General features: G+C 39.8%; 1 protein-coding gene across 1 annotated transcript; it reads right to left on the bottom strand.

Moving 5' to 3' along the window:
* Positions 1-5,070: 5,070 nt before the first annotated feature.
* LOC124777595 lies at positions 5,071-8,974 on the bottom strand. Its single transcript, XM_047253058.1, has 3 exons — positions 8,943-8,974; positions 6,123-6,347; positions 5,071-5,466 (listed from the first exon to the last, which is right to left on the bottom strand). The coding sequence occupies exons 1-3, from the start codon at positions 8,968-8,970 to the stop codon at positions 5,405-5,407; spliced, it is 315 nt and encodes a 104-aa protein (XP_047109014.1). The 5' UTR covers positions 8,971-8,974; the 3' UTR covers positions 5,071-5,404.
* Positions 8,975-13,096: the final 4,122 nt, after the last annotated feature.

Below are 13,096 nucleotides of genomic sequence, written 5' to 3'. Positions count from 1 at the left end.
CAAGAAAGAGTTAAAGGAGAAAATGGGTGTGGTAGTAGGAACGTGTCAAGTGAAAGCCCGTCTGACTTCTGCAATCAATATCAGTTTGTAATAGCTAATACCCCGCTCAAGAATCACAAGTGGATTGACTCTAGTTGAATTACTCATGGTACGTTGAGAAGCTCCAGAAATCAGGTATCAGATTCGAAGTGTACACAGGAGCAGATATACATTCAGGCCGTAATTTAATAATGGTGGATAGCACATTGTACTTTAAGAGTATTGGTCGCAGAAATCGAGGTTGGAACGAGTGGGCTACTGAAGTACCGGTAGTGAGGAATGGTGTGGGTATGGAGTCAGTGAGCAATGTATAGTTCTAAAATTGGCAAACGCGGAAGTAGCACCAACATAGATACAAACAAGGGAACTGTAAAGAGACCGTAGGTAAGACAAAAAAAACTTCTTCTGATCAACGGAACAACAAAGTACATAAATGATCTGTGAATGGCCACACTGTAGCAAAATTACTGATTTAGCAATTAAAGAAATGGCAAGTGCGGGGGAACTGCGGAGAAATGTCTGCAAGAAATATGTGGAGAAATTGGAAAAGAAAGTGTCGTCAGAAGGACAGCTGCCACATCCAAAAAAGTCATAACACCCCTTGTTGTAGTTAAATACAATACCAGTAACAATAACATGAAATGGAAATTCTACACTTAAACACAGAGAGAAGAGCAGGTACGTCGAAAGACTACATTTATCCCTCGAGCAGGTGCGCCTGTGTATAAAGTGTGCCAAGGACAAATAATATTGTTTTGTACGACCCATTGTTGTTTTATAATTGAGAGCCAACACTTTTTCCTTCATTATTGCTTCACGTAACACAGTTATAAACTATGTTGTCCTACAACCAAGTGAGGAGTATTAGTATAAAATAACAGCGAGCTTGGCGAGAAAAAAATTACGGTCCGTGCAAGGAAATGTGCCAGATACACAGCTAACATCACAATACCATAATGAGACAATTTTCTATGAGATAGTAACTGATTAGGCGTTTGGCTGAGATCTGATGCAATAGCATTGTTTAATGCTCAGAGTGGTTTATTAATGTGGGGTAATACATGTACGCACCAACACAATTATAAAATGATAGTTCCTTTTAGTATCGTTAGGCTTAACAGCGATTTATCTCATATGTTTATTTTATCTTTGTTCAGTGAACTAAAATTAAAAAGTGTTTCTGTTCATACTTGTTAACCTGAATAACATAAAACAGATATTCTACACATGCGTAGAAAGTTAGCCAAGCACCCCTTTGTCTAATGAAATACAGCATGCCAGCACGAGGGTTAAGGCCAGTAATTCGAGGCAGGACTGTCTGATGTCATAAAAGAAGAGAGGGTAGTCGAAATGGGAGACGAAAACAAAGTTACTTGCTAGACTAATGAACTAAAGAATGGAGATAAAAATTGAGGAACTGTTAGACGACAACCAGTTTGGGTGTAGGGAAGGTAATGGCACCATTAGAAACGATATAAGGAAAGGGTGCGTTCTTTCTCTCCTACTGTTCAGTCTATACATCAAAGATACAATGACGGAAATAGAACCAAAGTTCAATAGGAGGATTGAAATTTAAGATGAAAGGAAATCAATGCCAATACACACTAATTTCATTGCTATCATGAGTGAATGGAATGCACAGTCTACTGCGTGTAGAATATGGATTGAGAGTAAACCGACGAAAGACTAAAGTAATAAGGAGTGGTAGAAATGAGATTTGCGACAATCTTCACATCAAAATTGCAGACTACAATGGAAACAACCTGAATTAAGTCTGCTATGTGGAAGGATATAACAAACGACAGATAAAGCAAGGAGGACACAAAATTGAATAGTACAGGAAAGGAGGGCAATCCTGTCCAAAAGAAGTCTACCAGTACGATACAGTGGCATTACTTGGAGAAAAAATTTTAAAGAATGTATATCTGGATAACAGCAGTTTATGGAAGTGAATTATGGAAGTTGAGGGAACCGAAAAAGAATCATTTGAGACCTGGTGCTGTAGAAGCATATAGAAAATTAGGTGGGCTCGTAAGATAACGAATGTGGATGTTCTACCAAGAATCAGCAAGGAAAGGAATGTGTGGAGGACGCTGACATGATGGACGATACGAGGCCTGCTATTACATCAGGAAATAAATTCCACAGATCTAAATACAGAGGGTAAAACCTTTAGGGGAAGACAGAAATTGTAAAATACACTAAATCTAATTGAGAACTTTGTGTGCAAGTAGTACTCCTCAATAAAGATTTTGGCATGGGCTATAGAAGGTGTGCATCAAACCGGTTCTAAGGCTGATGACCACAAAAATATGTGTTTCGTTAACCGCTGTACAATACATGAAAAGGGGTAGTTCCAACTGTTATCGTGTCTGTGGTTTCCTATTACAAGCTAGGGAGAAATGAGAATATTCCCTTATAGGCATCGCCTGTTTTATTTTGCCGTTATGGATCCTACACAGCTTATATGATGGGGGCCAGACGTACTTCATTGTCTACGTTAGATATTAGAACAAAAAATTATAAATCAGTTACGTGGAGTAGTTAGAAACCATATTATGACATTGGCCTGCCTACTGCCAAGTACACCATGTTGTGCTTAAGACAATTTTATGGAGCAGAATCAGGACATCGCTATGAGTTAACCAACAGCAGTTTATGAGTATACCACTGAGATCCTCAAGCGTCCTGGGTTTCTGCATATCCTCGGTATAGACTGCCAGGAAATCAAAGACATCCGTTCGTATTTGATACGACAGGCTTCACATGCGCATTCCATTTCATATATAGAAATTATGGTACAAAAACAAGACTAAGATGCCTGAGCCTAGACTTTATAATATGATAGGGCATATTTTTTACCATTACGTTTCCCTTCAGGTGTTTATAATTAAGCCGAGATGCCACCAATTGCACAATGTCAGTTGTTGTTTATATCGATCTGAAGTTAGTTGTTGTTTATATCGATCTGAAGTTGTTTACACTACTGTTCGGCACAGACAACTGAACACTCAACAGACGCTATGAGAGGGTTCTCCACATTGTCTAAAACATGGTTTATTAATTTTGCATTCAGACCTCAGTCTTTCAAGTGTTTTGATGTTTTCCATAGCTTCATCGCCTCTGACGCTTGTCGCTCGAATCTACCAGACTTTATTAACATTCTACATCATTATTCTTCATACATACACGTTTATTCCTCAACATAGTCGCCCTAAAGACGAACACAGTTCTCGCAACGAGAAACCAGTATGCTAATACTATCACTGTAGAATGTCTGACATTGTCGACGTTAGTACTACCTTGCCTGCACCACTTCATTGTTATCATAGTGAAGTCCTCAAAGGTGTTGCTTCGGCTATGGAAGCAGATGATAGCAGACTGGGACAAAGTCGGAATTGAATGTATGATGATGGATGACGATGAACCCGAGGCGTCTCCTTGTTGCAGACGCCGCTACGTTCGTTTCTGGTCTGGCTCTGTCACGCTGAAGGGGAGGGTGCTCTGCATGTGGACGAACACGTCGAATTCGTGATTTTAGTTTTCTGAGTTTTTTCTCAGGCAACGACGAGGTTACGTCAGACAACGCCATGTTACACTTCACAATTCGATGTCTTTTACCGGCAGTTTGAGTGATCGATCCGGAAAAGTCGACTAAATGCGTGATATGTATTTCTTCAGCAGATGTAGACAATAGAATAAAGAATTCTGAAGAATTTATTTTCAGCAAGCCCTCGTAGCAGAAAATTATTCTGCATCTAGGGAACGGTTACCATTCTGAAATTTTCCGCACTACTCGCGACGAATTTCGTGAATTCATTTTTTTTATCATTTACATCGCCATATTCAATAAAGTCTTAGCATTTTGTCTACTTTGCATGGATTTCTTGTCTGCTTGATATACCGACTATATCACAACCGCCAATAGTCTGCGTTATATTTTTGTTCGGTTTTTATCTCCAATAACATTACTGCCCACGTGGTTCAGAACTACCTGAGCATGCGTTTAAGCAGTCTATATCTCCTGATATTCATGGGCTATCAGATGTGTATTTCTATATTCTAAGCCTGTAATTAAGGTCTACTTCATTTTTGTCAGCTTTCAGTTAAGTGTCACTGAAATTACTTACAATTTGTTCATATACAGTTACAGTTGTCATAAAATGCCTTCCAAGAGACAGCCAACTGAAGATTGTGATGCAGCTGTGATTGCTTCCGTATTTGTCCAATGGCATTTATTTATATAACAGCTGAAGAGTTCACATAAATCCCTTATAAATACAACAGCATTAAGTTTTCGTTAATTTCATAAACAGTCATTTAAGTATAGTACTTAAATATATGTGAAATGTAAAGAGAGAAATGTAAACTGGACCGCTGTCCCTGCCAAGGATGGGGGATGTGGACAACAGCAGGGGAGGGTCCTGGTGAAGATACAACGACTCTTTGTTAGATTTTTACTAATTCATAGAGCGCAGACATTCTTATATATATACCCTCCATTTTCTGGCACGATGCAGCGTCCCCTACAAATATTACAGCATCGCAACTGCAGGTGTATACGTCTTTAGTTTGCGAGGCGACTTCAGATGGCAGGATGTGGCCGCGTTGCTACCACGGGTGGCAACCAGGGGTTCTGTAACGCTGCAGATGGCGTCGTTCCAGTGGCACGGCGATGGCGTTGCCCAGAGTGCAGGTCTGGCCATCGGTGAGGAGCAGGAGCAGTCGGATGGCCGGCCAGAGAAGACACCATTTTTTCTGGCTTTTAACTATTTCATGTGTTATCCAGGAAAGGCAAGGACAAGCCACTGTGTCAGTCATAAGTCTCCGCAGTGTCCGTCGGCGTCATCGTTCCAGTTAAAGTGTTAAGGCAGGAACAGGGTATTTGGATGGTCCATGGTTAGCATGAATGGATGTTGTATATTTTGTATAAATAATACGCAGTTATACTTTGCCACTATTTATGTAAAGCTACAGATTAGGAAATGTGTTCTACAATTGATATATAACAGTTGAGGACATGAAAGAACAATTTTATTGTGTCAGAATAAAACTATTAAAAGTCCAACAGAAAGATACAACAGGCTAAATCATGTTAAAAAAATAATTCTTCCACTCAGTTTGTAGCCTGGTTGTAAAGCTGATTTATTGCATATCATGAAGCAATGAGAAAGTATCACAAAACAAGATATGTTGATTCCACCAGTTTTTCTTGCTAGTGAAAGAGGTAAGTTCTACGCTCTTGGAATTTACTTCTTTCTGTGAAAATTGTTGATGTCTTCAGTCAACAGCTCAGCCATCTCGTCTTCACTCAATCCTAGATGAGTCAGCTCCTTCAGGATGAGCCGACACACTTGCAATACTCCTAGTTCTTGGGACAGTCGGACAGGACTGGTTTACACAGACTCTTTGGTTTCACCACGTAAACTACAATAAATAGAAGAAATATATTTTAATAGAGTTAGAAACTATGAATAGAAATATATACCATTATACATTTACTACTGATAACACAATGATAAGTCATCAACTATTTACATGGCATGAATTTCATTTTTCGCTCTCTTATGGTGCCATAACAGTGAGATTGTGGAAGACCTCTAGGTACCAAACAGGCAACACAGTACTGTCAAAATAAACCCCACAGCACGAATATCTATTGCCTATTAAAATATCTCTTCGCTAAATGTTGAGACCAAAGCCCATGGAGAACTTCATGTAGCTTTATATAATATAATTCGGATGGTAGAACTCAGATTCTACATCGTAGAAAGATAAAAAATGCATCACATTTAAGAGTCTAACAAATAACTGGAAAAAAGGATTAAATATGTGCTGGAAACTGCTCTGAATAGTTTTGGTGAAGAATGTTAATGAGTTGCATTTTCGTAAAGTGCCGTATCTTTCATTGTTCACGGAGAGGTAACATTTTACCGTTAAAGTGTAACGTAAGGATAAACATTTTCCCTTGATGGTTTGATTTAACACATTCACTTTGGAACCCTTCAAAAATTTTATAGTCAACAGTTTGTGGTTATCTTGTCAACAATGGATACAAAATCGTGCTATGGAAAGTAACTTACCCTTTGGTAGTAGGTTGTAGCAAGAATACAGCTTCAGTGAATTGGCATACAAGTAGAACTTGTTGTCTGCCTGGACACAAATGGTATCGTCGTCTTCTTCCGCGTACGACGCCGCCACCAATGTTCTCACAGACAGGATGGTGGCAGACGGCTGTTCCTCACCCTGGATGGCGGCAGTGGTCGACTCTTCTGGTCGTCCGTATACCGCCGCAACTGCGACCAATGCTATAGAAAACAATGAACATTATTACAGATTGCAGCTTTGTCTACTGGCTGTTGGTGCAACTTTACCATCTAGCGCTCTGATACTATTGTCAGGTAATCTGATTGCCATGTGCTAGCTTGAATATACGGAGATAAGGTGCACCTCAAATGACTAGTGCCACAATTCTGCCACTTGCAAATCTATCTCCTCTGGATGGTAATGGTACTCTGTTGTCTGGTAGACTCTAAGTTGTACATATATCCTAAGTAACTGTTATTAGGAAAGCTGTAGCAGCAGATTACGGCATATTTGTGACACTTGTGTAGAATGCTAAAAGATGTTTTGTACCACAACACGAGACTGTTTTGGTACCTAATTGCTGATATAACTCAACATGTTGCTCTTAACAGAACAAAACGGATACTGGGAAAGATAATGTCAAGGGTACGACGAGGAAGTGTCACATGCCCACTACTGATCACAATACACTCGGTATAAAAGAAGTGCTGCATACTTAGAGAGGTAGTTTGGATCAAGCCATTAGAAATGTCCAGTACAAATGGGCTCAAAACGCTTTCCGTAAGAGCTATGAGCAGTTTGGGTAAACTGTAAACCGTATTCATAGTTCTGGGTAGGTGCAGCACATACATTAATTCTAACTGAACCAGTATGTGTTGTGAACAGCTTGTGAAAACCATTTACATTGTGGTTTTTTCTCTACTTTTGCCATAATAATGGTAGCCTCTTATTACAAAGGCCAGTACCAAACACCATATTGAGCATGACCTTTAGCGACGACTCACAAATGCAGGTCATATGTAATACCCGAAGTCTCATATATTTTTCAGCTACTTCCTTTCATGAGTTTATAACCATTTCTCGTAACTACATCTACTTATGAATTTTCTCATTAATTAAATTTCATCGAAATATAATGTATGCTGCATGAATAAACAAGAAATAATTACATAGATCGTTGTAATAAATAAGCTGCCAGAGACAAAAAAATTATGTTCAACTAACGCAACGAATATATTTCACGGAAAAATAACATTGTTGTCGCGAACGCACGCAGTCCTAGAACAGAGGGCAGAGATGAGTTGCGAAGCGTCTATGGTGCGGTGGAGACATGTGTGACGGTCCGCAAATGCCAAATGGAGATTGTTATCGAAATGGTGTTACAATATGTATGTAGGCAGACAAAATATATAATTAAGTCAGGACGTGTATGGACACACAACATGATCGCAAGAAGATGTTGGAATTAATGAAGACTGCTGTACGCATAAATTTTATTCAAGCTGCTGACTAATCAAGAGGAGCCTACCGCCAATAACGAATTTCGTAATAAGCATTACATCAGAAGCAACGCATCACAAAGTAAGATACAGCCAGTATTTTTATAGCTCCATAACAGGCATGCCAGCGCAATAGTATCTTTTTGGGACATTCTTCAAAGCAAACTTTACAGACCCAGGTCGATCAAACTATCTGACAATAAGATCAAACTGGAAGTGATTCAAATTCAATTCATATTTTATTGACAAAAGTATGCTGGCTAACTGACAGTCAAAGAAAGTTTACGAGTTTATGTTGTGTTCTGTAAATGACTTTATTGCATATGTGTACGTAGCATTAGCATTAGCAAATAACAGTTGGCATAAATGACGGTTTCTATGGCATCATTTTCGGAGTAACCGGTAAAGAACTGTACTCTGTTTTGGCCACGATTTATAATATTTTAAACAGACAGCATTATCACGAATTACGTAATACAGCATAGCTTCTATGGACTGTTGCTAGTCGTTGCAGAATTATATTTAACATTATTGCATGTTAGATTTCAGTGTTCATGTTACACGTGTCTTCGCATCTAAGCTCACGCGAGTTCACTTCATTTTTTGCCCCATTACCTTTCTTGCCCGGTACTTTCGTGATTAGCTATTTATCAAATTTAACTTTTGCCCCTTTTTGTTGCTGACGACCTTTCTACTCAGCAATCTAAATTCGTGCAGACGACATTGGCATACCCAGTTACGGCTAACTAAAGCAAAACTTTATTTATTCCCATTCTTTTACTTTATATCGTTGTTGCACTCAGTAATCACTCCAGTGTTAACGATCAGGTAGTAACTCACTACGATCTATCACCAAACATTGATATTCGAATTAGGTGCCTTGTTTCCATTTACTATGGAACAGTAGGTACACCTGTCACAAAAAATATTTTTCTAGTTCAGGGACAATATGAATAGTACATGCTGCTACAAAACAACAAAATAACGCCATCTCATTTGATTACTCATTACTTTATTACATTCTGTGGATGATTCGAAATAGCAAACATCTTATGTAGACATGATGTGTTTCAAAGTAGTCAAGATGGACAAGTGCTCATGCCCATTAAGGTGTGCATTTCATAGTCCATGTGCAAAGGAATTTTTTCTTGTTTCCTTCCATACAAGCATCTCTCAAAATTGTGGCAGTGACCAATTCTTCTCCGAGTGTGTAAATAGATTTTCAAGCGAATTGCTGTCTCAGAAATCATGTAAAAAGAAGGTAGAAAAAAAAATGTGTATCGTGAAAGAAAATTTATATATTCTGCCAATACTTACCAGCAACAAAGAACAGAGCAGCCTTCATTGCACTCGATAACAAATACTACTGCTGCCGGTCTTAGATTTTCGTTTATATATGTTTAAACACCCAATGGCATCATCGAATGTTATCGTACCGTTCCTTTCTGATTTTCCGTTCCGGGAACTGTGGTGCAGCAACAAGCAGCAGATTGACTTTCCTTGTTTTTGGCAAGCTGCATTATCGTTCGCTCTGCCTTATTTATTACCGACGCCATTTCAACAATCGGGATAAAAAAGACGGGTTATCATACTGCACCGTTCACTTCCTTCTCATTCGACGTAGCCGCGCGGGGTAACCGCGCTGTCTGAGTCTCCTTGTCACGGTCCCTGCGGATCCCCCCGTCGGAGGTACGAGTTCTCCCTCGGGCATGGGTGTATGTGTTGTCCATAGCGTAAGTTAGTTTAAGTACCGTGTAGGCTTAGGGACAGATGACCTCAGTAGTTTGGTCCCATAAGACGTTACCACAAATTTCCTAGTTTCATTCGATGTCATTGGAAGAAGGCGGGTATTTGTAACTTCTCTCTCAATTCGGTGTCATTGTAGTAAAACCGAGAAAACAAAAAGACGTGTTTCCACGTAAGTTAAGTGCCACAGAGCATCAACACAGCTGAGTTCATATGTCACACACGTCTTGTGGGCAGTCCCCGTTAAATGTGGATTGAGAAGAGAAAGCTCTAGTAAAAACGTTAATTCCTAAATCAGCTCATAACGCTTTTTTTAAAATTTATACAAGACAGTTAACGCACAGGCTCTAAATGAAGATTCTTTTTCTATCAACGAAGCCTCTGATAATGCAGCAAGGCTCAAATCCTGAAGAAATAAAATGTATAGATGCCACCGATCGTTCATGCTATGTACTTTGCGATCCAAACAGCTTTCCATTTTGAAGATGAGAGCCCTGTGCCTAGAGGATAGTACACCTACGAAATAAGTGCGGTGCGGTTATAAATATATGCACTGAAGCGCCAAAGAAACTGACGTAGGCATGTGTGTTAAAACACAGAGATATCTTAGGAGGGAGAATGCGGCGTTGCGGACAGCAACGCCTGTATAAGACAACAAGTGTCTAATGCAGTTGTTAGATCGGTTACTACTGTTGAAATGGCAGGTTATCAAGATTTAAATAAATTTTAAAGCGGTGTTATATAGTCGGCGCTTATGCGGTGGGCCACTGCATCTCTGAGGTAGCGATGAAGTGAGGATTTTCCCGTGCGACCATTTCACGTTCGTACAGTGAATTTCAGGAATCCGATAAAACATCAAATCACCAACTTCGCGACGGCTGGGGAACTGGGACAACAATGACTGAAGAGAATGTTTCAGCGTGACAGAAGTGCAACACCTTCGCAAATTGCTGCAGATTTCAGTGTAGGGCCATGAACAGAGTCAGTGTGAGAGTGATTCAACGAAACTTCATCGACTTGGGCTTTCGGAGCCAAAGACCCATTCGCGTACTCTCATGACTAAACGGCTCAAAGCATTGCGCTTCGCCTGGGACCGTCACCACCGACAGTGGAAGGCTTATGAGTGGAAATATGTTGCCTGGTCGGACGAGTCTCGTTTTTCATTGTATGGAGTGGATGGACGTGTACGGGTACGGAGAAAATCTCATGAATCAATGGAACCAGTATGACAGCAGCGGACGTTCAAATTGATGGAGGCTCTGTAATGGTGTGGGACGTGGGCAGGTGGAGTGATATCGGAGGCGTGATACGTCTAGAAACGACTCTGACGGGTACCACGTACGTAAGCATCCTGTCAGATCACCTGCATCCATTCATGTCCATTGCGCATTCCGATGGACTTCGGCAATTTTTTGGCTCTACACTGTAATATATATATGACTAGATGAAATCTGTGAGCGCTCTGTCAGAGGGGCATGTTAGATTCTTTTACACACTCATTTTGCCTGTAACGGGTATGAAACAGACGCTTTCTGGCGACACTAAGGGTCGCTTGAAAGTAGAGACGAGTAATACTTTTTTCGGCTGATTCCAAGTAAACAATCAAAAGCGTAATTGCAAATATCAGCATAAAAGTCGGAGCAAATGCTCCTCACAAACTCTTCGGAGATCAGTTGTATACACATTTTAAGTGGTGAATCGATAGAGCGTTCCCATATTTAATCACGTGCGACATTCGTTTTAACTAAATGTGTTAACAGGTCAGCGAAACCCGAGCTCCGAGGTAAACGCCCTCTCACCCCAAACCACTGACATTTCGATTTCAGTGGTATGAATCGAGAGCTAATAGGAGGTCAGAAAGTATGTCTTTTATGTTTTCTGATGAAAGTTGGTTGTGCATCACTGACAATGATGGCCACTGAGGGCCTGCAACCAATTTGTGTGAATGCTATACACCCTGGACCTATACCGGGAGTCATGGTCATGGGTGCGATTTCGTAAGTTGGCAGGAGCACTCTCGCGGTTATCCCAAGCAGCCTGAATCAAAATTTGTATGCCGATCTGTTGATTCGCCCTGTTGTCTTGCTATTACTGAATAGCATCCCATGGGTGATTTCCAACAGAATAACGCTAGCCTACACAGCACTATTGCAATATAACATGCTCTGCAGAGTGTCGACATGTTGCCTTGGCCTGGTCCATCACCAGATCCGTCTCCAGTCGAGCACCATGAGACGACAACTCCGGATTCATTCACAGCCAGTATTAACCGTCCCTGTACAAACGAACCAAGAGCATAATGCATACACGCTTGCGTATTCACATTCAACATTCTGGCTGTTACACCGGTTTCTAACGTATCAGCAATGGCTTATTTCGCGCTTACGTTTACCTGTGATCGTACGAAGACAGTCACTTGCGTACGTTGTCTAGTCAAATGTATTCCAGAATTTTCAATACTCTACGTCAATAATTTGTATATTGTTTGGATAAACACGAATTTTGTTGATTGCTTATATAGAGGTCTTTCCCATTTCATTCATCTATGTAGTGTAGGTGGATTATTGGTCGTATGTATCTCAGCCAGCAGGCATGACCTTCAGTTTATGCTCAAAGTATCTACGCCGATATATAAAGGGATGACAGACATTCACAGATTATATTGTATCCGTGCATAGGAATGACTAGGTTTCCTCGGAAGATCTGGCGTCATTGACAGAACATTTGCCAGTGGAGATTCGTGGATGGGGTTTTTGGAATTCACTGACTATTTACACCACCTTTCATTTATGTAGTCTATGGATTAGACGTCGTCTGGTAGGACGACCTGATATGAATTCTGCTGGCTTGTGCGGTATTTTAGTACACATTGTACAAGATTTCTGTGAGCAATCAAAAGCATACACAACAATGGACCAATAATTAAAACTCCAGAAATGAGCCAACGAGACAGACCCGCTTCAAATTCGTACAGGTTCTACTATTGACATATTTATAGCACATCAGAGACTCATATTATAGCCCATTAAGTGTGTAGTCTAGAATTGCGTTTTGTGAACTGCATTCCCAAGAGGGCTCACAACCCTTTTGTGAAAAAATGGTATTCAAACATCGTGACCTGAGCCCTTGCAGTACTACCGTTACCTCTGGCAAGCTTCCGTTTGCTCGACAGCCGAGTGTTGTTGTAAGGTTGTTACTTTGATTTGCTATGACAGGGGTACAGATATTCAATAATAGCGGGTTAAAAGCTGTGAGCTGTCTGGGGAAGTTAATCTTGCATTACTAAGCAACTGTTTCACCAGGTATCTAGTCTAGGTTTACCAAATTCCCAAACAGACTAACATTAATTATAATCTTTTAATAGTCATACATCAACCAGTAATATATATATATATATATATATATATATATATATATATATATATATATATATATATATATATATATAAGAGAATTTAAATAAAAAGAAAGAAATCAGTTTATATTTGGAAATTTATTTTAAGATTGATCATTGAAATTTCAGCATATTAAACGTGAGTTATAACTGAGCTGGTGCCTTGTTTAGGACTGTGAAAATGTGAGTTTGTAATCTTACGGAAAACATCAAATATAGAGCCAAGATTGGGATTCTACATACAACACTGCATTCATAAAACAACACACAAAGAACATTGAAACATATGCAACAGAAAAATAAACAACAACCAACAGATTCAAATTTTCAC

Source organism: Schistocerca piceifrons, chromosome 2 (assembly GCF_021461385.2).
Source record: "Schistocerca piceifrons isolate TAMUIC-IGC-003096 chromosome 2, iqSchPice1.1, whole genome shotgun sequence".
Taxonomy (NCBI): Eukaryota; Metazoa; Arthropoda; class Insecta; order Orthoptera; family Acrididae; genus Schistocerca; species Schistocerca piceifrons.
Note: the sequence above shows the minus strand (reverse complement) of the source record. Positions and strands in the feature narration are given on the sequence as shown.